The 27,049-nt window shown below is 40.3% G+C and overlaps 2 protein-coding genes across 3 annotated transcripts; both read right to left on the bottom strand.

Moving 5' to 3' along the window:
- Window positions 1–1,593: 1,593 nt before the first annotated feature.
- LOC127001666 (protein lin-9 homolog) lies at window positions 1,594–17,703 on the bottom strand. 2 transcript variants are annotated; one of them, XM_050866643.1, is made up of 13 exons: window positions 17,537–17,703; window positions 13,270–13,385; window positions 12,800–12,898; window positions 12,100–12,249; window positions 11,011–11,055; window positions 10,012–10,142; window positions 9,676–9,811; window positions 9,200–9,346; window positions 8,715–8,855; window positions 7,265–7,513; window positions 6,595–6,801; window positions 6,231–6,407; window positions 1,594–4,737 (listed from the first exon to the last, which is right to left on the bottom strand). In XM_050866643.1, the coding sequence occupies exons 1-13, from the start codon at window positions 17,562–17,564 to the stop codon at window positions 4,537–4,539; spliced, it is 1,827 nt and encodes a 608-aa protein (XP_050722600.1). In that variant the 5' UTR covers window positions 17,565–17,703; the 3' UTR covers window positions 1,594–4,536. The 2 variants fall into 2 exon arrangements, with proteins under 2 accessions (XP_050722600.1, XP_050722601.1); XM_050866644.1 differs by lacking the exon at window positions 11,011–11,055.
- Window positions 17,704–20,461: 2,758 nt separating this feature from the next.
- Window positions 20,462–26,806, bottom strand: LOC127001665 (protein CNPPD1-like). The gene is made up of 7 exons (XM_050866641.1): window positions 26,661–26,806; window positions 25,138–25,234; window positions 24,515–24,720; window positions 23,977–24,105; window positions 23,308–23,472; window positions 22,408–22,654; window positions 20,462–22,170 (listed from the first exon to the last, which is right to left on the bottom strand). Exons 1-7 carry the CDS (start codon window positions 26,706–26,708, stop codon window positions 21,464–21,466), a joined length of 1,599 nt encoding a protein of 532 aa, XP_050722598.1. The 5' UTR covers window positions 26,709–26,806; the 3' UTR covers window positions 20,462–21,463.
- Between the last annotated feature and the right edge of the window lie 243 nt (window positions 26,807–27,049).

Here is a 27,049-nt window from a genome sequence, read left to right as displayed (position 1 = left end):
CTTTGTATTTACCTAGCAGTGATATAAAGGAAATGAGCTATGCCCAAAAGGTTCTGTCTCCAAGTCTCAGTCAGACTTGGCTTTAAACTCATTTCAATGTTTATATTGAACAACTTCTGTCCAGGCTGTTCAATGCCTTTACAAGGAAAGCTGTATTTCTTGATATCTTTCAAGCATTTTTCGACTTCCTTTCATATCCTCTAGTTGTTCCCCGTCCCATAAAGCAGATCTAATTAGTTCTGTCCACTCCATCGCTCCATCTGCAATCATGTCACCTTTCTCTTTATAGATAAGCTTTGGCTGCAATGCTCTATGAGGGGTTGTATATATATCAGGCCAGAAGTGTTTTCCTAATTGCCATCATGTAATATAATAAATCCTGGAGAATGTATCATCTGCTGTCTATTGTGTTGGATTAAATACATCAACATTCAGATTTTAAATAATTGAAATAAACTGATTGTTTAAAATTATTCCAATAAGAACTACACAATCAGGTGCACCAATTCCTGGGATCAACAGTGGCTCGTCCACTCATTGGAAACTTGTCTCTCTACTGCAATGATGTCTCACATTGACAAATAATAATAATATATAAAAAAGGTTGACGAGTGCAAAGACTAATAATAGATTACACCCAGGCACTTTGAACTTGGCTAGAGATTTGTATGAAATTTCAATTACTAATCTCAATCAAGAGTTACGTGATTTCCACTGTAGCTAAGAGAATCAGATATGAATATAAGTATTTGTATGTCCTTACAAACAACATCAATAAGAATGGGTGTTTATAAGTTTTTTGCAATACTGTCTACCTATATCTCCTACGCCTGGTTCCATCAAGAGTGTGGCCACAGCAGAATCGTCTCCAACTTTCCCTGTTCTGGCACTCCCTTGCAGCCAACCAACTTTCTCTTTAATATCCATCTCCTTTGATGCAACTGTGGTCTCCCCCTCACAGCCCCTTCTCAATCATACTATCTTAAAAAATTATCCTCATTCTCATCATGAGTCCAAACCATCTCAGAGCACCACACTTCACCCATTCAACCAATCCACAATCAACTCCCTTCATTGTTCAGCCCATACCAAACTTTACATACAGGCTTTCAATACTTCTCCACTCCACCCGGACACACCACATGCACCACTTATGTAGCTTATTTCCACAGTGCATATTCATAATTGCTGTGCTACATTCCACTTCAAAATCTCTAATAAATATGATAGGGTTGGAAGGATATTATTTCTCATTCACCTATTTACCCCCATGCTAACACTTCTTCTTTTCATACCTCTCCAATGTGCCTGTTACCTGTCTGCCATACTCTTGCACCTAATAATTTGATTTTCCATGGCTGCTGGCACTATCTTGACATTTTTTAGTCTCATGCACCAAAATTATCTTATTACTTCACCACTGGAATGAATACTTAGCATCAACCATAGGCCATAACTCTTTCCATGAAACTTGTTTCTGATTTTTATAATATATATATATATATATATATATATATATATATATATATATATATATATATATATATATATATATATATATATATATATATATATATATATATATATATATATATATATATATATATCTCACCATGCCTGAACTCAGACCGTCAACCCAGCCACTGCCTCCCATTCAACCCTAGCTTCAGGGACTTTGTTTAAATAGAATACCGGGGGGCAGCATGGGCCAAGCAAGTCATATACCACGGCAGCCACAACAAGTAAAATTCGCCTGAGCCACTATAGTCTATCAATTTTAACTTGAGCCCTTGGAAGCGACTCACACAATGAACAACTCAAGTAGTTCTCACTGTCGCGCCCTGCACAGCCATGCAAAAGAGAAAGAGAGAGAGAGGTAGCGACCCTCTCTGAGGAGAGTAATGATGTGATGTGGCACCAGCGCGGTCTCGTTTGGAATCCTTGAGTCGTGCCCAAGGGTTCAAGTTAAAAGTGATAGACTATAACAGGCTGGGGTTATTCAAGAGGCCCCTTAAGAGAGCCTATTGGCACTTTAGACAGTACCTGGGAAAAAATATATATATATATATATATATATATATATATATATATATATATATATATATATATATATATATATATATATATATATATATATATATATACCTACACAGTAATACCTCGTTTCATGAGTGCCTTACTTTATGAGTTTTGATTTACGAGCAAAACAAGAATCACTAAAACTGCCTTGGTCTACGAGCGGTGACTTGAAAGAGTTCAATTCGTAGGCAGAAGGGAATACAGATGAAGGAAGATTGTTCCAGAGTTTACCTGCGTTAGGGATGAAAGAGTGAAGATGCTGATTAACTTGTGCGTAAGGGATTTGGACAGTAAAGGGATGAGCACGAGTAGAAAGTCGTGTGCGGCGAGACCGCGGGAGGGGGGAGGCATGCAGTTAGCAAGTTCAGAAGAGAAGTCAGCGTGAAAATATCAATAGAAGATAGAAAGAGAGGCAACATGGCGGCAGAATTTAAGAGGTAGAAGACTACCAGTAAAAGGAGGGGAGCTGATGAGATGTATATATATATATATATATATATATATATATATATATATATATATATATATATATATATATATATATATATATATATATATATATATATATATGGTCTACATTACTGTTATCTAATTTTCCCTTTAGAAAGTCCATGAAAATTCTTCAGCTGTCTCCTCCACACCTAGGAATGTATCCCTGCAATGGTAGAACAGTTGATATGCTAGTGAGGAAAACCCAAAGAGCATATTTTGAAAGTCAGTGAGATAACATCTGAATTACTAAATGTTATTTCATCAAATTTGATCTCTTTTTCCTCTCTGATTAGAGTAAATCATCGAACTCCTACTTTTGCAATTTAATTCAATTATGTAATTCAAAATATGACTTTTACATTATCATGTACACAATGTTATCATAAGTGACTGACTTCATCATCTGCTGCTGCCATTAATGTGAATTTTTGAGACTTTATCCATGAAATTGTCCTATACTATCCAGGTTACTAGGAGAACAAAAGGAAGACCACTTCTAACAACAATCAACATGTAACACACAACTTGGGTGCACTGATGGTTCTGCCAGAACAGTGGTAGCTAAATGTCAATGTTCAATAGTACAAATATCTTGCCTGATGGTGTAGCATACAGCTTTGTGTTATGGCAGGTAGAACACTTGACTCTCAAGAGGTTCTGGGTTTAAATCTCAGACCAGACAGAGAAAAGCTGGTCCAGTCTTTCAAACTACGATTCTTGTTTACAAGCAAAGTGGTAAGTATGGGTTTAAGATAGTTGCTACATCACTTTCCAACAAAACGGGCCTGTCTGCAGCAACAAGTGCTAGTTTACACAGTGGATGGTGATCAGCTTGCCTTTGTGAGTTCAGGCCGACAGATTACTCTAAACACTATTCAACCACACACCCTAATCTCGGCACACTCTTCACGGGTAACACCTTAACCCCTTCACTCGAGCGACACTAACGTCGGCGTCACCGTATGGAAGGGGTTAGTCCTCTTATAAACCTCTTAATCTTCTTCCATTTCCTCTTAATCCTCAGCATCACCATATGGAAAGGGTTAGTCCTCTTATAATCCTCTTAATCCTCTTCCATTTCCTCGTCACAGTATGGAAAGGGTCAAGAGGAAATGGAAGAGGATTAAGAGGAATTTAGAGGAGGATTGAGAGGCTTAGAAGAGGATTAATCCTCTTCCACTTCCTCTTGACCCTTTCCATACTGTGACGCCGACATCTGCGTCATGGATGGAAAGGGTTAAGTAAAATTTCTCAATAAGTAAAAATGAAATAAAAAAAATATATAAAAGAAATAAATACCTCCAGTTATGAGCCTTTAGTTTTCTCAGCCAAAATGTAACACTTCAATATGAGAAGACAACACATACTTGCCGTGTACTTTATGTGCTCGCCTCTTTACGCATCAGCTGCTCTGATCCCTTGAAAAAAAATATTCCTTTTGCATTAGAAACTTTTGAACTGTCGTGGACAGTATGATATATTATAACTATGTACTATATAAAAAATTAGTATCAATAGTCAGGTTTCTAATGTAAAGTCTTCTATAACATTTCAACTTAAGTTGAGATCATGCAAGACTTTAACAATGCATTTATAAATCATTATATTTTTATGTAAAAATTGCATATATTCACTATTTACATAACATGACATTGCCCTACTTTGTAGCAAGATATACTTCAACAAGCTGAAGTGCTAGAGTAGCGTCACCCACAGAGCAACGCAATCTTTATCATTACAAACTAGTATTAGGACAACAACAATTATATACAAAGAAGAAAGAAGTAACTTTGAAGTTAATTTCATTTAATTTATCCATGAAGAAAAATATGCTTAAATGTAGATAAATAATACAATTTAAATTACAACTCTTTCAGTGACAAATAATACCCAATATGAAATTAAAGCACAACTGAAAGGGACTGAAAGCCCAACCATCCTTCACCCAACCCAATTGTCTACTGGTTAGACCTGTGTTCCATTGTGACTGTTGAAGGCCTGCAACGTGCCCATCTGTGAGACAGCCGACATGATGTGTGTCAGGTGTACCTCAATGTTGTTCTGGAAGGCGGCACGGTTTGACTCGTCCAGTGAACTGCGAATCTCATTCAGCGTCTCCTGAATGGAAGTTAATTCGAAGGCACTCACTTCCGTCTCGGCTAAATTCTGACAAGCACAAGGAAAGTGCAAATTAGGTCTATTTTATCTGATTTCCATTACAGATATTGTCTACTGTATTAACCAGAATCTGTGGGATGTGAGGCAGACATAGATTAGTTCAATGTTGTAGCATGTTGTGCGACACTGAGAATTGGTAAAGCTACACTCCCTCACTCTCTCTCTAACACAGTTCCAAAACAACTAAGCCAGTGACCACTAAACTACCATTAAACCAGTGGAAAATTGAACCAATGAGCAACTGAACGTGAGAATTGAATGAAGCAACATGTATTGCTGGACTAACAGCACTCACAGGCATATAAGACAACCAAACCAGAGAACACTTTAACTACATGTTATCTGTCTGTTTACTCACTAATGGTCATCAGTCTATGCCCAGCTTTCTTCAAAGGACTACCCCTCAGGAGCTAAAATTTTAATTTCTCTTGAAGTTAGGAGCACTGAGTGAAGCAAATTGTTCCTCATATATAGTAAAGGTGGGTGAATATGCTATAGCTGTGCATGGCTGCGGTGCTCATCTCCGATTCGTTGGCTCAAGCCTGTGGTAGGTAAGAACCAGTTAGCCCAGGACATGGGGCAATGTGAAATCTGGGATTGCCACAGTTTACCATCCCCAGGTTTCTCCATGTACCCATCTATCAATCAGTCCGAGTGGGAGGAGGAACAGCTAGGTGAGCTGCACGCTGACTGCCTGGGCCAAGATTCGAACCCCAGCGCACGGAGTGGTAGCCAGGCACTGACCATTAGACCACGGTGGCACTATAACAATGTGGAACGTTTCACAATTTTGAGTGTCATCCTTGCACAAGAATATATGCTGGACATGAATATGCAGTGGGAACAGAGAGCACTGTAAGACTCTGAGAATCTCCTACAGGTGATGTAGTTATTGTTGTGAACACCAGTGAAGTGCTAATATGATGACTGAAGGGGACAGGGTGACCCATAAGTCCAGTGCTCATAATCATTCTGGCAGTCCACAAACAGACCAAGTTCAACTGGTGGTGAGCATACGACATTCATTTGGTAAAGGCTTATTAGACACAGACACAGTGTAGTGAATATTGTATCTTTTGCAGCTAATGACATCCTGCCAAAACTGGCACAAAAATCATCATAGAAATGAGTTATAAAGAAAGAATAAGCACAGTAAGAGCAATAAGAAACTTTGATACTTCTCCCAGTAATCAAGAAATAATTCTAAAGGAGGGTTTGTATTTTATACTGACTGGTACTGGTTTTTAAGTCATATATATGCTGTTTAGTAAAAACAACCAAGACCAATTTAGCTATACCATTCACAAAGGTATATTTCTCAATAAATTTTTAACCATTCTCCACTGGTTTAATTCACACGTTCAGTTGTCACTGGGTTTGTGGTTAACTGGTTCAGTTATCCACTGGTTCAATAGTCAGATTCAGTTGTCGCTGCATCAGTTTCCCAGGATGGAGTTGTCCAGTCACTGGGCTGCACATACCTTCACCTGCAGCATCAAAGAGGTGAGTTTGGTGATGAGGTTAATGATGGCAGGACTGGACACCTGTGGCGACCCGGTGGAATTGTTGGTGACATCCACGATGGTCGCCGCCTCCTCGTAGCACCGCTCCTTTATCTGGCAAGGCAGCAGGGTCGGCCCAGACTGCTCGGGAGCAATCTAAGAAAGAAAGGAAGACATTGAAATGCATTATGACACTTTCCTTAATTTTTACAATTAAATAAGTTAAAACAAGAGTAGTTGATAATAAGGAAAAGATTCTACATCATAGAAGATGAAAAATAAATTTAACTGCCAACTCCCTTCAAATTTAGCAGAGGAAACTGATCTTCTAAGAGGCACTCACCTCCTGGCAGAACTGTTGCACTGCTAGTAGATGCTGATTCAGGTCCCTGTTCAATTTTTCCAACTCCAAGACTAAAGCAGCGTACTTCCTCTGGAACTCAACATTCAACTCTTGTCCGTAGCTCCTCTGTTTCTCAGCTTGGCTATTCATGTCTCGCAACGTGCCAATTTTCTCTCTCTTAGCACGGAGGATTTTTGAGAGCTGAACCTGGAAGACCAACATTTAGTCATAGCTGTGCTAGAAAGTGAAGAAAAAATAACTTAAGAAAAAGCTGACCCTGATTGCCATGACTTTCTTTATTCTTCTTTGTCTCTACAGCAATTACAACCTGAACCCACATTGCTGCACCATTCTTTCCTTTTCACTACAAAGCTCAGAGAACTAGCACAGGTAATTAAATGCAGCAGTATCTTGCCAATAACATCTAACTGACATTACACAGTGTTTTGCAGCCCAAAAAAGTGTGCCTTTACAGCAGTCTACCTTGCTGACTTAAACGTCTGCCTCTCCCACTTAACACACCCAATATTCATTCCCTCACATTATTTCATCATATCCTGCTATAATGTAGGTCTTCCTAAAGAGTAATGAAAAACTCAATACTTTTTCTAATATAAATGAAAACATCCGGCAGGAAAGGTAAAAAGATGTCATTAAGCAATCATCTTACAATCTGTACGAGACACTTGACAGGGAAGCCCCCGAGGGTGTCATCCATGGATATTTTGGATGACTTGAGTGGTGACTGGGCCAGGATGGGGTCGTTGGTAAGTGAGAGTGCTGGGCTGTCGGCACCAACACTGCCTGGCTCCAGCTTGGGCAGGAGTGGCCTGGGGGGAGTGACCAAGCCCAGTTGTGGGCGTGGACGGAACTTCTGAGAGAAGCTTGACAAAGGCATTATCTCTGCTACCTCACTTGACTGGAAAGAAAACACATGGTCATCATTAACTTGTATCAATGAAGGACAAACATTATTTCTTGATGCAGGTGTCTGAAATGATTCTGATGAATCCATTACTGTTCCCAAATTATGAAATGTGTAAAATCTGAATCAACTTTTCCTTTACACAATGAAAAGTTTTACTTGAAAAAAATGTAAAAGCAAAGATTTATATAATATACTCCAAGACATCATACTAAATACCTTAAATAATTTCTATAAACTAAAATTGCCCTTTATATCTAAAACAAAAGTGTGGTGATTAACAATCATACTTTGCAATCATGTCCATTTATGTTCTATCTATTTGTAAATATGCTGCACCATGTCCCCTCATGGAAACTTCCCCTAAGCAAATGAGTCATCTACTTCCCCCATTTTGACACTCTCCAACACAGTCAATCCCTTGTTTTTAAACACTCTCTCCAATACCCATCTACTCTAAGTGATCCATTTTTTATTGGTGGTCTCCCCTCACTCAGCTCCCACACTAGATTACATGGCTACAACATCCACTCCACAGCTGCATCTTTATTTTTCAGCATTTCTGCTGCTATGCCATCAATGGCATACTTTAAACTTCTTTATTGCCTTCTATATTTCACCCCATTCCACCTCTTCCTGTGGAAAGGCACATCCTATATTAATCTCTCAAGATTCAAAATGCTTCAACACCTCCTCTATCTCCTCCTTCCTTTTCAGAAGTATCCCATTGTTTCCCTTTATCCTGAAAGTGTTAATTTTTCTTATCCCATTTATCTTTTAACTTTTTCCAGGTTTTTTCCTGATATTTAGCTAAATATCTTCCTACCCGAATCCTCATCTACTCTCTTCTCTCCCTAACTAATCTTTTCACCAACACTTTACTCTGTTCTTTCTTTTATGACTCACTCTTCTGGCACATTTCTCAAACATTTTCTTGTTGGTCCTTCTTTTCCTCAACTGCCCCTTTTATTTCCTCTGTACACCTTGCATTCCCATTCTTCGCCCGCCCTATCTCCAACTACTTCCTTAGTTACTCAACTACTGACCAACATTACTGATAATCCAGCACATGGCTGGTACTCTCCAAACCAGATTAACAGACTTATGTTATATGTATATATTATTTTTATCACTTTAAAATGAGCAGCAACAAATATGAAAGTTGAGGGCAAAGTGGAATGGGTGTTGGACTCACCAAGACCTCGTAGTCCGGGATGGAGTGCGTGCCAATCCCGTGGCGGTCAAAGGTGATCCTGTAGGTGTTGTCTGAGGTGTCAACAGCATCAATCACACCTGTGTACAGCCCATTCTCTGGCTTTCTTATCCGGGCTGTGACCTGAGGAGGATCATTTATAACTGTGGGATATTTATTGGTGCTTCATTTCTAACATCCTTTCACCAGCATCATTCAGTTGCCTACTGGCTGATTTAACCACACTTTTAAGTAAAAAAAAATCCTTTAACAAAGTTCATCGAGATGTACATAACTTTTTAAAGCAAGTGTTGCCGATAGTTTGCTACAGATCCATTACAAACAAGTAAGTAGATAAATTACTTAAAATTAGCACCTGAGATGACTGACATGGGTACACAAATCTTTGAGGATGAGTGTCTTACGCTTATTGCCAAGGTGTGTGTGGTAAGACTGGTGCTTTAAAACATTGGTGGGTGAGCCTCTACCTTAGTGCCAATGACCAGCTGCATGGGGATCTGGTCAGGTAGTGGGAGCTCTTTTAGGGAGCTGACGTCTGTGATCTTTCGCTGCTGCAACAGTCTCAGCACATGCCGCTTCTTATCCAGTGACTGACACTCCTCCTGGAAGAACGCCTGCAGAAAACAATTTATTTTTAGAGTAAATACAAAAAAATACTCAGGGAGTATATTATCTTATATCATACAAACCCACATAATTTTTGGTCATGAAATTATATAAAGTTCCATAATGAATAAAAACAAGTCATACATGTAAATTCTTCAAGAAAGTGAGAGTTGTGATGATCACAATTAACATTGTAAGATATATGCTTATTAGTTTTCACAAGTAAACCTTAGGCCCAGAAAACTGTAGCATGAAAGCCAAATGTTGACTGGTCCAGAGATAAATGACTATATAACAGTAGTGACCTTTCTGATTCAACCTCCTGCCCTGCACTGACCTGTGAGCAGCGGCGGGGCTTGCCCATCATGCGACGGATCATCCCCCACTGCCGCCGGGTGAGGCGACGAGAACGGAGGTCTGGGAAGGCCTCCTTCAGCACCACCTGGAAGTCATTCTCTCCCCCAAACAAAGGCCTGCAAAATATAGTTAATCTTAAAAAAAAAAGAAACATAAACCCTTTCAATTGTATCTCTTATTAGCTATAACACTGAAAAGATAATGAATAGTGATAAAGCTGACTGAAGGAGGCACAGTGTTTATTGTAGTTACAGTATGCAGTAAAAGTATTCACACTGTCATGTCAATATATATGTATGAAACTAAATTTACATACTTGTCAATATTTGAGTAGAACCACTCAAAGTAGACCCATTTGTGAGCTTGTGGAAGCTTGAGGAAGTTCCTGAGTCTGACACCATTCTGCTGGGCCACCTTTTTGTCGGGTGTGGTAATGGTTTGTGGCTCCTGGAGGCAAGGATGCATTAATCACAATATCTCAACAGATTGTAATAGTTTACTAGTCTGTCTGTTCATTGATTGCTCAAGCTTAAAATATCCAGACTATTGTGATAAAGAGCATATCAATAAGACATCACACAATCCAATGAATTAACAAATGAAAGTAACGATCAGGTAGGTCACACAGCAATGTGATACCTTAATGGCACCACCGCATGAGTGTGTTAGAAGACATCACACCCAACAACATATTCCAGGTACACACACTCAAGGTACACAGACTCAAGGAACTTCTATGATTTTCCCATGATATTGTAATAAGAGATGGAAACATGCTAATGGTGGTAAATGACCCAGCGAGCAGATTATCTTCATTGTGGGTATTACATATTTAAAATCATGCAAAACAGATCCCTTAATTATCATAAATATACAGATATACAAAAAATATGTATAATTATGCAATTAATAATGTGACTGTCACATACATTATTCTCCTTTTAGTTCAACTTGACATCTTTTCAAACAATTCTTCAGTATATTATGATTTGTTCTAACGCCCCCAAATTATGTATGACTGATGATATTTTTTTTTATCATTCAATATCTCATAAAAATCTAAAAATAGTATTATGCATGACTTTCTAGCAGAGGAATTTTTGTTCTGAATTTCTAGGACTTATGGAACTCTGTGGGCACCCTACTCACAGAAGATGGATATTTGTTTGAATAGTGGAAAAATATAAATTTAAGATAAAATTTGGCACAATAAAATGACTCTACATTCTCATCTGAAATATGTTGTTACGAAGAGAATTGTAAAGAATATAAGCTGGAGGGACAGAGTGTCTCAAGGCAGCACAAACAGTATTACCGCTGACAAAGCAGAAGTGTACTGCAGCCCTCCAGGACCATCACTCTGGAAGCAAAATGTACACCCGTCATGCCAAGTGCTTAAAACTATAGCAACAGAACGAAAACATAACACCCACCCCAATTCAGCCAATAAGAACCTTGGATGAAGGAATTATTAAGGCCGACAAAAACTTCTGATCAAATTGGGACAAAAGAAATACACAATCAAAATTTCATTTTCTTGACATGCAATATTATTATTTGATACATTGGCATTATATTATTTGGGAAAATTCAATAGCCAAGTATGTACCAGTAACTGCTGCAGAGCTTATTATGTATTTGATGGTGGAACTTTGTGAACCTGTGAACCTGTGGGTGGGGATGAGAAGCCGTGTGATTTTTAACTGCCTTCACTACATTACAGGCTTAGGTGGATGAAATGTTTATGTGCAAAATAGCATCTCTCCAATGCTTCTTTTTTATGATCTTGGCAACAGGATGTGTAAATGGTAACTGAAAATGCAATGGTTCATTTCAATAGGTAATTCACTCTCTTGACCATTATGCTTTCCCGTGTTCTCTGACATAATCCCACAACACTGTTTATGTGGGGAGCAGGTTACGCTGTATACAGAAGTGGGAAAATGGCATCTATAATACCAGGTGCAACACTGGCCCAACTCTACTTATTGCAAAACTGGGTACTGATGACAATCAAAGGAGACTTCCATAGTTATGCTTCTAGGCAGACAGCACTGGTTCTTTCAGTCCTTTAGTTTGGGGCTAGCAGCTAAACTCCAATCAGGACAAAAACAACCAGAGCTGCCATCTATATAGCGCTGATGTGAAAGTCTCTCATTATGTTGCCAGTAGACCTTTTCACCACTACAATTGAACTTACATGTTTGTAAGTTAAACCCCAAAATTTTAAGGTACAATTTTTTTCCATTAATGAATACATGCTAACATTCAGCATGTGCAAACTACTTTCTCTCTAATCACATGAGAATATGATATCTTAAACCTAATTTTCTTTTATTTCTGTAAATAATGGCAGTTTTTAACTGTGTTCTTTGGATCGAGTAGGATTATTTCTCCCACTTACCAGTTTGACAGGAGCGACAGGTAGGGGCTGTGGATTCGCTTGCTTCTTGGGAGTGCCTCTGGCAGCCTTTTTTGGAGATTTGACTTGAGTGGGAGAACTGACCAAGTCATCATCAAAGTACAGACGGTTTTTCTTCCTCATTCGAGCCGGCTGTAAAGCATTTATCATACTTAAATTGTTGCATACTCCATGATGGACATATGACGACATGACCTCTCTAACCAGACACACCCAGGCACTGAGACTCCATTAGTATGACTCTTCAGGGTGTGGAAGATTGATACTTTGTACTATTTCAAGTATTTATTTATGCAAATAAATATTTAGTGTTTATGTTTACTTAGGTAATGATTTAAATACAGTAGTCAATAAAACATCATTAATATTATGCATTACAGGTTTTAGGTGACAAATATTCAGGAATGCATACATATAAATTACAAAGTCTATACAATTTCACTTCCTGCAGGAAAGACCTGTATTACAGTTAGAAGATTTCAAGACCTAAAAAAAAAAAAAAAAATAAATAAATAAATAAATAAAAATGTAAATGTTTCATAAATCACGCTAATTATCCTGTACAGTGTGACAGTGAAGAACTGTGGAAAGCACAAGGTGTAGGAAATCCTCACACACCTGGCAGCACTAGATGATGATAGCAAGAGAGATCATACTCAGTTGGATGCCTTGGTACACTCACCATGCCACGACGGTTGAGCTGGATGCTGGGCTCCTTGGTAGGGGACGGGCGGTCCTCCCCAACTCTGTGTAGGCCAAGAGCAGACAGTGGGGAGAAATCCTGGGGAAAAAAACATTGTTATCAGTATTTGAAAGATGTTTAATTCTTAACTTCTTACATCGACTACTTTTTTTGCCTTTCTTTAATAAGTACTACATGGTTTGTTGACTCTACTGAAGGGTAAGATGAGAATTAGGGGAAATTACTCAAATAATACTTTTTTTTTCCATAATGTATATGGTATAAAAAAAGTTGTAGCTCATTCTAATCTACAACTAACTGATGATAATTTTCCTTGAATTCTACAGCAGAACACAGGGAAAAAAACATTTCTCTGACTTGCATAAGATTACGCCAATAACTTTATATATCTCCTCTCAAAATGTACAGAAATGAATCTCTTGTCTTGCCCAGCACTCAAAACACACTACCTGCTGTGGCTCTTGTGGCTGTGAGAACGCTGAGGATGAGGATGATGATGAGGATGAGGAGAAGCCGCCATTCTTCAGGGTGAGGAGCAGCTCAGCCTGCTGCTCTGCTGATTGAACTGCAACAAGAAACATTCATTTGACCATGAGTCACCTCTTCTATCAGGCTGCAGAGGTTGTTTTACATCTGAAAGTAATGTTCTATGCTACTGCATTAGTTCTGAGCATTGGCAGTATCATAAATAGTGTGACCCCACCCTTTTTATTTTGTCCGAAGGTTGCAGCGCATCAATATAGTACATCTTTTGCCGTGTATCGCTGGGCAATGGGCTCTTACCCACTACAGGCTCAAAGGTCGAGACAGATGAACACTGAGGCTATGCACATCTTTAGTCTATGCCCCCAACTTTATCTTATATAGTCTACATCTCCAAAAAGAATTTCCCCCAAGGGGGTGGCCACCAGGGATAGAGTATTCGTATTCAGTATTCATGATCAAATACATTCGCATACAACAATTGTGTTTTATGTGAGGTATGGTGTGCTTTCGTGTGGTGTGTAGTATGGTGTGATGTGTAGTGTGGTGTGGTTGGGTGTTATGTGTGGTATGACTGGATGTGATAGTGTGGTGTGGCTTGATGTGATGTGTGGTGTAGCGTTGTGTTGCTTGGTGTGATGTGTGGTGTAGTGTGGCTGGATGTAATGTGTGGTGGTGTGGCTGGGTGTGATGTATGATATAGTGTGACTGGGTGTGGTGTGAGGTATGGAGTGTCATGTAGTGTGGTGTGGCTGGGTGTAATGTCTGATGTGGTGTGGTTTGATGTAGTGTGTGGTGTGGTGTGGCTGGGTGTGATGTGAGTGGATGTGATGTTCCATGTGGTGTGGGTGGGTGTGGTGTGACTGGGTGTAATTTGTGGAGTGATATGACTGGGTATGGTGTGGTGTGATGTGGTTTGGGTGCATGGTGTGGTTTGGAGGAGTGTGGTGTGAGGTGTGATGTGATTGGGTATGGTGTGAGGTTTGGAATGACTGGGTGTGGTGTGTGTAGTGTGATAGTGTGATGCATGGAGTAGTGTGGTGTGTGGTATGGTGTGGCTAGGTGTGATGTGTGGTGTGGTGTGACTTGAGTGTGATGTGTGGTGTAGTGTGCTGTGGTATTGCTTGGTGTGATGTGTGTAGTGTGGCTGGATGTGATGTGTGGAGTGGTGTAGCTGGATGTAATGTGTCATGTGTGATGTGTGGTGGGGTGTGATGTCTGGTCTAAAGTGGATCAGTGTGATGCGTGGGTTGGTGCAGCTGTGTGATGTGTCTGAGAATGATGTGTGGTTTGAGGATGCTGGGTATGATGAGTGGATTGCATGGTTGGGTGTGGTGTATAGTGTGGCTGGGTGTGGTGTGGTGTGTGTTGCTGGATATGATGTGTGGTATGGTGTGGTTATGAGTGATGTGTTTTGTGTGGGGAGTGTGGGATATAGTGTGGCTTTGTGTGGTGTGGTTGGATGTGATGTGTGGCTAAACATGATGTTTGGCATGGTGTGATGTGGTGTATGGTGTAGTTGGGTGTGATGTTTTAGGAACTGTATGCCTCCACCCATACCGCAGCCTCACAGCAAAAGACTTTCTACTCATCCCTGCTCTTATGCTGTCCAAATTCCTAATGTAAGAGTTAACCAGTATCTTCATTCTTTCATTCCTTTCATTGTTAAATTCTAAAACACCCTTCCTTCACCTGTCCTTCAAACGACTTGAACCATTTTCAAGCAGGTAATGTCTAGATGTCTCTCCAGCTAAATCTGACCCTCTTTTTTAGAATCTCCTGTCCTCTGTAGGAGCAATGTTGTAGCAAGCCCTTTTCTATCTTTCAGCTTCACCCTTGGGAGACAATAACCTTATTAGATCAAAATATGGCTCATTTCAAAATATGTAATAGCATATTCGAAATCCATCTAGAATCATAACCAGGGTATTTATTTCACACACACAACAATCTAGATGTGTTTGAAAGACAGAAATAAAGGATACAGAGGCACTTTAGACTTTGAATGATCAAAACTCATAGCATGAAATTTTACATGTAATGCCGATACTGACAAGTTGAGAGAAAATAAATTTCACTTCAAATATTAAAACAAATAAAAAATTTATCAAATTTACTTGGGAATATCTGTATACATTGTTTATGACAAGGAAAATCGTTGAGTACTTCATAATTACAAAAATGTGAAGCCGAAAAAGGCATAAAGGAAAAAAGGGCCATCGTCACATTTTTCATGACATTGTGACTTGGTGATGTTGCAATATTTCAGGACATAGCAACTGAAAAAAAAAAAATTAATTCAAATGATTGGATAATACATGATCTTACATAGACCAAGAATCTTTACTTAGGATAATTACTGTAGGCTCTTGAACACCTACAGTCATATACTTGTGAATGTTGTCATGACTCAGGGCATTCTTATTCATGGAAAAAGTAGGTGAGCATAATCCAAAATGGTGTTGAGTTTGAAATCTTAATTTCCATTATTCATTTTTTTTTTTTTGACCAAATAGGGTCAGTGTCCCTTTAAACTCCTTTTTTGTAAAAAAAAAATAATAATAATAATAATAATTAAATAAATATACAAATAAAGGGTAAGGGAGAATAACATAAATAGGTGGATTCCACAACTAGTCAAGTTCAAACTTGGGCCGAGCTCTGCCAAAGGGGGGAAAAAAAAAAATGCAGGTCTTCTTCTTTTGACCTGTTTCGCGTTGGTGCCACAAGACAGACGAAACCTAACTAGTCCCATAAAACACTCCAGAGGAAGAAGCCATCTCCACCTTTTCGCCCCCGTGCCGCCGACATGTGTTGTTTTGTTGGCCCTCCAGTGATCAGGAAAGTAACCCCGTTGCGATGGTGAACAGTTACTCTCGTGCACGCCACCTATATCCTGAATTACACTCAATTCAAGATTGCATAGCAAGGCCACCACCAAACCAACACCCTGCCACTCCTTGATTTGTTGAACTCGCAAAATCTTATGTGCAAATGTAACCTATCACTGCTATTGACTTAAAGGGAGGGGCTGAGAACACGGCTGCAAGCAGGAAGCAAGAGTGGAGGTGGCAAGCAGCTAGAGAGTAGATTTAGTAATATTCACAAAACATTTTAAGTTTATCTGATTTTTCCTCTCTGCATTTAACTCAAAATAATGTGTCCAAGGACTCTTGATATGCATTGGTTTAAAATTTTTATTTGCAAGACTGTGGAAAATTACCTCCTTCTGCTAAAAACTTAAGAGGGATGTAAAATATGGCTCAACCACAGGCCCGGGAGGTCCTCCGGGAGAAATAGCCGCAGGAAACTTTTTGGCCCAACTTAGTCTTGAAGATCAGCCAACGCCACAAGATGCATGCATTCCACTCGGCAAGGCATCACTTCTGACTGGCCAACACAGGGCCAGTCAGTAAGCCATCAGCTGAGGCTCAGCAGTGCCTGGATAACACTCAGCAAACCATCAGCTAAGGTTTAACAGAAACTGGATGAAACTCAGCACTCAGTAAGCCATCAGCTGAAACTCAGCAGAGCCTGATTGACTCTCAGCAAGCCATCAGCTGGGGCTCAGCAGTACCTGGCAGACACTCAGCACTCAGCTTGTCATCAGCTGAGGTGGCTCAGCAGTACTTGGCTGACACTCGGCACTCAACCAGACATTATCTGAGGTTCAGCAGCACCTGACTGACACTCAGCACTCAGCCAGCCATCAGCTTGGGTTCAGTAATGCCTAGCTAGCACAGCACTTGAGGACGCCACAGCTCCCGTGTTGTCCCCCTTCCACCTACAGCCCTACACAGCCCCAGCCCTGCACCAGCCCCCGGCGGCCAGCAGGGGCTCAAAACACTGGTACAGCCTTCCCCAAATGTTTCCTTGGGACAATTAGGTCAGGCTTGGCCCTGGACTTCGGCTTGACGCCCAGCACACGCCAGTCCACAGCTACTTCCTCGCCCACACGGCCCCGGCTGCCCAGAGGTACCCTGTGGGGGCCGCGGGGCAGCGCGGTGGCTGTGGCAGGACACCAGCAGGAGCGTCATGCGACTCTTGGGTATTTTTGCATTTGAGTCTGACGCCATAACTGGAGGAGCAGGATGTAAACAAGGGTCAAATGGCGCCCCCACCTCACACCCAGCCGCTCCACACTCTCCCACGCCCACACGGATGCCTAATGGCCATGCCGGCACGCCCACGCCCACTGAGAACACGTCAGAAAGTAATTATTGGCAAAAATACCTAATTCGCTTTCAAGAGTGTCCGCCATATTGTGGCTCCGTCCCTCGTTGCATCATGGGAAAGGCGCGCTCAATCCGGTTCACAGGTTCTATTTTATTCGCCCAACAATAAATCCCAAAGCAAGGCTACCGATTCCGAGGTAGTTTTGAATATCGCAGAAGCTATGTGAATAGTAACCTCCCATTTCCTGTTGCATTATGGGAAACGCGCGTCCTTTCCGGTTATCAGTATAGTCAACCTCAACCAGAATCTCATCATTTTCCTTTTTCATCCTCGCAAAACTTATATAACTAGTCCAGACATAGTTCTGTACATCGCAGAAGCCTTGCAAATAGATACTTCCCATATCCCACTGTAATATGTGAGTAACGCGTCCATTCCGATTAACACGCAGAATTAAGCCAACCTCGACCAGCGTCTCATATTCTCCTTTTTATCCTCGCAAAGCTAATCCTCAAGCCCCACTAACAACACCTAGGATAAACCAGTCTCGTGATCTATAGAATGGCCAAAATAACAACACCATTATATAACAACAAGGAAAAATCTGGAAATGGAGTAATACTGATTCGGCAAAACTACTTTTTTCTTGTTATTTTTTACGCCTTTCTCGACTTTATAGAGTCGACATTTAACAAAAGTCCAGTTCAGTCACTTTCCCAGGGTTAGTTTTCTTTCATGCAGAGGCTCCACACGTCACTGCGAGGGAGGAGGGGGAGAGGATAGAGATAAGAGAGCGAGGCTACAGGTGAGGCAAAATTCTCCATTCGTCACTCGCGGTCATGACACCAACAACTTGCGCTACAGCCAGTGAACCCAGTGACACTTTTTAGCAGTCTACGGTACGGCTGGCCATCTATGTATATACGTGAGGTGTTTTGTCACTTATACATGTAAAATCATAATATTAGTTTTATTTGCTGATTCATCATATTATTTATTTACTAAGTGAGTAACTTTACTAGTCTCTACGGTACGGATGGCATCTATAGCTGGCTACGTGAGGTGTTCTGTCGCTCATGTGTGTAACCTCATAATATTAGTTTTATTTGCTGATTCATCATATGATTTATTTACTACGTGAGCAACATTACTAATCTCAACGGTACGGATGGCATCTATAGGCTACGTGAGGTGTTCTGTCACTTATGTGTGTAACCTCATAATATTAGTTTTATTTGCTGATTCATCATATTATTTATTTACTACGTGAGCAACTTTACTAATCTCTACGGTACGGATGGCATCTATAGGCTACGTGAGGTGTTCTGTCATTTACATGTGTAACCTCATAATATTAGTTTTATTTCCTGATTCAGTATGTTATTTATTTACGTAAAGTGTTTCATAACGTACACACATGCGCAGGCTGCTCGAGGACGCGCGATTTCCCGCACACGTAACATTTCAACGCTATTTTCACATTTATTTTGACGTGCACATTCAATTTCCTGTGGTTTTCCGTGAGGTTTGAAGGCTACTAAAGGGCACATATGACAACAAAAGAGCAGCTGGTTAAGCAGGAAACCAAATCTTCACCTAATTGTCTTAAAAGTCTGTCTGTTTTTCACTGTTTGAAAAACGTAAAGAAAACACAGGAAGGTATGTGATGTAATACTCACAAAGGACGCGATAACGCTTATCACGCATGTAAATCTAGCGGCCCCTGTGACACAAGATAACTCCGGTGATTTAATAGACGAGACCCTAGCTACTGTATAATCAGTTTTTTTTTTTTGTTTCCCTTAGATGAAATGTGGCAAATATAAACATTTTCTCTTACCCACCGAAGGCTAGAGGGTTAATTATATATGTGACGGAGATCGATGAGCACTGAGATCACGCGCAGCCAGTGTATGCTCAAATAACTCGATCACTCTACTTGAAGGCATATGTCCTAATTAAACGAACAATAAAGTATAAAGTTATCTAGTTTAAATGTCATTTACGCAGTCTTATTTGCTGTACTTCATTCTTGTTATTTTCTCTCGCTCCCCCCCCAAAAGAGATTTTTTATTTTTTATTTTTTTACTAATGGAGTATTTTTTCACCTTTTTCTGTTCGTTGAATCTTTTGATTTATCATTATATTATTACAGGATGATTATAGTATATGGTTAATACTGGCGTGGGGATTTACCTAAAATGCGGGAGATATCTAATCTCCTTGGAATTTACTAAGCTTACGTCTTCTCCCCTTCCTCCCTCTCGATCCCCCGTCGAGGCCGCCAGCGTGGGGGAAGTCCGTGAAGTGTGTATTGTAAAGGAGAGAGAGAGAGAGAGAGAGAGAGAGAGAGAGAGAGAGAGAGAGAGAGAGAGAGAGAGACAAAGGATTATAATAGTAATAATAATAATATGAAATCTCAATATACACACAGAAGTATGGTATCTCAAGTTAGGGTAAAAAAAAAAAATCATACAAAAAATCCCTATATTCCACAGAGGCTGAGCGCTGAAGCCCCTCTTTAGGCACTGGAAGGGCTGCTGCCTGTCGCTTTTGCGGGAGCTGAGCGGCTTCCTGCACCTTCAGCAAAGTGAAGTGATTAGTGGGTTTGTGATGCTTCTCTTCTTTCATTTCCTTGAGAGGAATATACTCAGGCAGGTTGTGTGCATGGGTCACCTCCATGGTCAAAAAAGTTTTTTTTGAAAGGGTGTATTAAGCGTTAAGTGGTGTATGTATTAGTATATGAACATCTTATCAGGCAGTAACGGTATCTGTACTGTTTGTAGCTGCAGGAAGAAAGAGTTGAATGGGGCATAGCCACAGTGCTGTGGTCATAGGGTGCCTTGTAGATGCAGGAGGGAAGGACACAGCTTTCAGGGTTGTAAATATGGACATCATCTCATCAAAGGTCCATACTGTACTACCACAAGAAAAATCAGCACAATAAATGACAAAATCACTGGTTCAATAAAATATCTAACAGTAACTACAGATTAGTTTATTGGAAACTTTTGAGTTAACAAGTTATGGGTATTTGTAAATGTAAATATCTTTTACATTCAAAATACATGTTGAAACAGTACCATTAAAAGAATCAATAATAATGTTTGGAACCTTATTATATTCTAAATGATTGAACTTCCTGACAGGATGAGTAGCAGGATCACTCACCTTGGCAATTTTGGCAGGACAGACATGAGTGCCAGAATGCAACAGCCTGGAAAAGCAACCAGCCATCACCTTGCAATTTTTCCATCTGTTTTATTTTATAACACAGTTTTTTCCACATGTATAATACTTTTTCATTCTTATCACACTTGCATATCACAACTTGACAATCTCCAGCTTTAAGGGAAGTTCATGTGGTCAACTTAATGTTCATTTTTGGAACACTTGAAACCATACTTTGATGTCTGCATCTGTAATTCCATCAGGGTGGTCACAGAAAACTATCTATTGGCTTATTATAACATGATTTCTTGGGCATTCCACTTTTCATTAATTAAAGTCACATATTCATCCAATGTTCAAAATAAGGATGGCTAGATGACTCAAAAGGTTAAAAAACTCATGTACCTGCCTTACATTGTATGCTAAAATCTATCAGTGGATTAAAACACTTCACTGAATCATCAGAGTACACCTCAAGGGGAGGCTCTCTATTCAGAACCACCTGGAGTAGGGCTAAATGCAATCACAATTAAAGCAACTTTGTTCATGATAGGCCTGAAAGCAGTGGACTGTCAGCTCAGGTTAGAGTACTATGGATAAAACTGATCCTTTCATGGTGATATAATTGCTGTATGACATAGTATGCATCACCCTTCCCATAGAAAGCTGTTGAATATGTCCACAAAGATCAAAGTCTTTGTGCTACTTACAGGGAGATTGTTAGGTGGTTAACAGAACGTTTTCCAGAAATCCTGATCAATACTATCCATTTCCATCATCAAGGTATTGGCACCCATATATTAACTTTGAACCTTACATTACCCAAGGCACAGGTTCTGGACCAGACTGAGCCATTGTAGCTGTGGCAGCAGCAGTGGCATCAGGGAGCATGGGTGTCTGGGTCAGGGCCAGGCTGGGAGGAACAGTGGGCGTGTCAGTTACCAGGTCCAAGAGCAAGGCAGACATCCAGGTGAGCCGGTCAACCCAGGTGATCTCATTCATTTTAAAGCTTTGCAGGTTAGGTGCTCCGATACCAGAAAAGTTTTGTATCATGCTGTAAACTGGGGCACCATGCCAAGACAACCAAGGAATGACCCATGGGTTTGAGTAAACCCAGTCCTGCTTTTGGCCACTGACACGGTCATCATCTCTCAGTCCTAAGTCAAAGGTGGGTGGGTCCAAAGCGAAGTGACTCATGGCGTGACCTGATCTACGAGCATAGCTTGAGGGAGGCCAGTAGGGTCCGGTAGTGAAGGTCAGGTGTACATCCGCAGGGTCACACTCTATCTCTGTCTCTTCCTCATTTTCTGGCTCCATGGAATGTCTATCCTGTTTGCCCCGGCCAGGACGATATGGGTGAAGTGAGCGCCCCTTCATGAGGTGGCGTGGCTGAGGGTTGCTGCTCGGGGATGACATGGCCAAAAGGATGGAGGTGGTGAGTGTAGTAAGGGCTCGTGAAGGCATGCCAGTAAGGTTCACAATACTGTCTTCAGAGTCCTGTACAATGCTCTCATTCGTGTCTGTAAAGTAGATAAAAAGGAAGTGAGAAAAGTCCAAATATCAAGTCCATAAAAAAAGAAAAAATATATCTTCTTCCTAAGGGAGTGGCAGAGGGCAAAAATCAGAAAAAATGAATTAAGAATTCAGTGACTTTAGGATATGGAACGAGTAACAATGAGAATTCTATATGTTGGAATATTACAAATAAAAATAAATATGGCAGAAAATTGAATAATGGAAATAACACAGTGACTAACCTGTCAATGAATGGAGGGAGTCAGTAATGATATTCTGGAGAGCCTCTGGTGGTGTCTGGGTGAGAGGTTCCTCGAGGCACGGGGCAAGAGTGCTGTTGGGCAATGAGACAGTGGTGCCAATGGAGGTGAAGTGCTGCATCATGGAACTAATCTGATGGCTGCACTCCTGGGCCAAAATGGTGCCTGCGACCACACTCACAATGGCTGCCGTGTACCCAACGATGCAAACAGCTAACACATGGTTCACCTGAAACACACAGACGATGCAAGAATATAATAACAACAAATTCCTTCATGAGGGGAGTATCAAAAACCTCAAACAAAATTAAATCATTCATTTATGGCAACATCTGTCTTGCTTGAGGGGAACTGTGATGCAAGTATTCATTATATTTTTTTAGTTGTTGGTTGATCTCCCTAATGGGGGAAAAAAAGGTCTATCCAAGACACATGGGATATTTTATTGCACAGTACCACTAATTTTTTCCCTCCTACTTGAAAACTGCATTATTACTACACATGAGTTTAGCTACCTGGCTCAGAGGGACTCTTTAACCACCTACACATGAAAGTTAGCAACCAAATAAATAGCAGAGAATATACACAAGGTTTATCTAACACACTATACATAAGAATCAACTCATACAAACCCTCTTAGATCATCTCAAGTACTGTAATGGTAACACAAAGGCCCACATTCTCGATCATTTTGGGGCTCACACACCCACATTTGCTAAGGCTTTCAAAGAGATTGTATTAGCATTTTCATGGGAAGTTTAATGAGAACCCGATTAATCTTCTTTGAGGCCTTTGAAAATATTTGTTGTGAGGGTTGGAAGCATCTGAGAATACGGGCCATAAGTCAAGCCCTACATTGAAAGGGGAGGAAGTAGCTCATACCAGGTTCAAGATGTTGGAGCAGGAGGATGGCAGAGTCAGTGTGAGGGAGATCAGATCTGTGTAGGTGAAGTAGCCTCTCTTCACCCCCTCACGCCATGACACCTCGGCCTCCACACGTTCAAATGCACAGAGGAAGGCATCAGAATCAACGAAGAGATTCCAGTCCTGAAAGCGAGAGATAAACAAAATGGTAAGGAAACAAAGAAATGAATCATAAATCATCACTGAAGTCCTTCATAGTGATAACCTCACTTCCCAATGATTCAGAATGGGGAGTGACAAGGACACAGTAGTCAAAATGAGAAGTGTTCAAGGGCAAAAATAGTGGGAATCTTCAACCTCTTCTATCACAGGAACTATATCCCTTTAACAGTCTTCTCTTATAACATGCTGTGGAACATAGGAACCTGCATTCTTGGTCCTCATGTGTATGAATAAAATAGTGCTGTATCATTAATAATACAAAGGGTGTTGTGACAATCCCTATGGTAAAGGATCAATGATGGTAATAGGTAAGTAATCATGATGACTGGCAACATCTTATTTACTCTGATCTCACTGTCTTACAGCTCCAGCAATGAAGTGACTGACAGATATCTTAACACTCTGTTACTTTTTGATACATTTCCTTTACTCTCTATTTCTCTTTCAGAAATTCACTAGACTCACAATGGCAATAAGGAACTCGCGTTCAGCCTGGTTCAGGTCAGCAAGGGACAGGGCGGCAGAGGTGGCCCACTCATCATTGAACACCTCGTCCTCCTCCCCATCATCATACAGGTACTTGCTGGCAACCATCTGGAAAGCACAATAAAAAAAATTAAAAAATCATCAGCTAAAACAGAAAGTTGTTTTTTGAGCAAGAAATCTTTCTCTACAATTCCAATGTTTTATGAAGCCAGAGCTTTGGTCTATCCAATCTTGGTCATAACATTATCCAGATTTTCCTTCATTTCTTCCTCCCTTTTTTTAATATGTTTATGTATATATAGAGAGTATGTATCCCTTTCTTCATCTCTCTGTCTGTCTCTCAATGCCAGCTTCTTCAACAAGTGGAACTGTTTTACTGAAGAAGTGATTACCAATCCAAATGTCAAACTGTTCAAAATATACACAAAAAGGATTGACTGGAAAACTGAGAACAGTCACCCTTGCCTCTTTAGTAATAGCGCTAGTGGAGAGCAATCTCTCCATCCAGCACACTCACCGTGGCCACCAGGAACACCTGTGAGGGGGAGGTGTTGGCCAGGTACTCAGGATTGTGGGTGCGGAGGCGGTCGAGGTAGAGTAGGGCCACGATGAGGGAGCATGGGGTAACGCAGGCGTCGTAACACACTGAGGAGGCATACCGAGTGTCCAGCTTCTCTAGGCCATCTTGCCGGCACAGTTCACTGAACCTCTCCACTGACATGCCTGAGATGAAGTGATGAGTAAAGTGAATAAATGAATTAATCAAAGAATGAACTAGATGAACTAGTCTCATTATATTTCACTGTTACTGAAAAAAATCTAAAGATGCCTATTAATTTTACCCTACATTACACACTTACAGGAAAACTTTTCTTGTGCATTTTTATTTGCCCCCCCCTCAAAAAAAAAAAAAAAAAAAAAAAAAAAAAAAAACATATATGCACAAGTAAATTTAATTTATATTCCTCTTGATGAAGCCAATGAACAGCATGTGAGCACTGAGGCCACGTGAAGCTATAGCATTGGCCACCTATTTTACCTTTCTTAGTATCGGGAGAACGGTTTGCTGCCTTATATTTAGCATCCTAATCAGTGCCTCCCCTTAATTAAGAATATGGTACAGGCTTGAATAGCACTCACTTGTGAAGGGGAGTGATGGGCGGTCTGTGGATGGAAGCCGCCCATAGTACAGGGTCTTGCGGATGCGCTCGGCATATTCCAGGTACTCCGGCAGAAACTGGATGTAGGGGAAGAAGAGAGTATCAGAACATGGATGATATTAAGGCTTTCCAATCGGATATAAGCCACCAAAGACTAAAAAATATAACAATAATTAATAAGAATAGCAGTAATGTAATACTAATAAAAATAATCAACCTGGATTGGTCAGTCATCTGAAGTTCAAAAGATCTGACAATTAAATTTTTTAGCCCTGTTTCACCCTTCTTTTAGTATGCCATCATGTGTCAGAAGTGGACTACATTACCTATTTAGAACCCTGAGGTGGTGACATGTAAGTTGCTAAGGGGAAGATACATTCTAGGTTTTTCTAAGTTTCCCAAATTTTGAGAGTAGAAATTAATGTACACACATCAGAATCCCTTTGACACCTACTTGTGTGAGATAAAAGCAGGAAGTAAATGTTAGATTAAATTATAAAATATACAATATAAGTCTGGCCGCTCGCCACTCCCACTGTTGCTTGCTTCCTGGGACTGTTTTTTGACCTCTCACTGAATCATTAGGTAACTATATATTTATTTTAGTGGCAATAGGTTACCATATCCATAGAGAGCTATTAGGTTTACAAGGAATTATGTTAGTTTAGGAAAACGTGGGGGTAAAGGTGTAAGCTCAGCGGTGGCCTCGTTCCGTGATTTTGAATTGAATGCAATTTTGGATATTTACCCCACTTTCTGCATTTATTCGTTAAGACTTGTTTTATTCAGCACTCATATCTCGTTTTCCTTACAAAATATTCCTCTATTGCCATAAATGTCTTTTACTAACCTTCAAACCTCTTCGAAAACAGAGAGCGTTGATAAAACCAATTCTTACCAACTTGTCTTCCATTAAAAACTCAAGTATCTAAAAGGAAGCTTTGCAATTGCTTAAAAAGGAATAAATGATTGTGCTTTTAATCTTCAAGTAATGATTTTGATTGAATTGCCAAGTTGGGCCATTAAATGTAACTTAATGAGGCTTTTACTTTCTCAAAAAAAAAAAAAAAAAAAATCAAATTGCAACATCAGCATATACACAGATAGAAAGAGAGAGAAGCACATACAAACAGAGAGAGAGAGAGAGAGAGAGAGAGATAAGCACTTCCAAACAGACATACAGAGAGGAAGCCGTGCATCCGCCCTCCTCGTGCCTTCCAAACGTGACCATACTGACAACACTTCCTTATCCTGCCTGGCCCTGATATGCTGTTTCCGGGTACCGTTTACACCACAAACTACCTTTTACACTATAACGTGAATGCCAAGACAAGTAATCCACGTGCTATGACTCATCCGTGTTGTGGAAGGGAGGGAGGGAGCAGATGGCAACCTAACTCTCTCGCCCCATTACTAACAACTCCCTTAATAAGCCGTGCACTGCTATTTGTGAGGCGCTGACAGGCTAACGTGACTACTATGACCTGAATGTGTGTCTCTCACCTTCGAAAACTGCAGCGAACTTAATTTATCGGGCGTTTTGGGGATCATTACGCCGCGACGCACGTCCCACCCCACGAATGACAGTCTTACACTGAAAGACGTATCGCGGCAACTCAGCGCAGCGGCGAGTTTTTTTCAGGGAATTTCCTTACTAACAAAAACGTTCCTTAAATTGCCACCAGCAGGACTAGAATATGAAATTAATTCACTTCAGCATCGGTAAAATTGTATATCACTACACTCCCATTACATGTTACATTCCCGTGCGCAGCAATAGACAAACCCAGGTCGTGGATATTTATGGGAAAAATTAAAGCTTCTTCACGAAAATATCCTTATACACCGATGATATTATGACACTCGTTTACTTTTACTTCGGTAAAAATATA

Source organism: Eriocheir sinensis, chromosome 21, assembly GCF_024679095.1.
Source record: "Eriocheir sinensis breed Jianghai 21 chromosome 21, ASM2467909v1, whole genome shotgun sequence".
NCBI lineage: Eukaryota > Metazoa > Arthropoda > Malacostraca > Decapoda > Varunidae > Eriocheir > Eriocheir sinensis.
The sequence above is the reverse complement of the archived record's forward strand: the minus strand, read 5'-3'. Positions and strand labels throughout refer to the sequence as shown.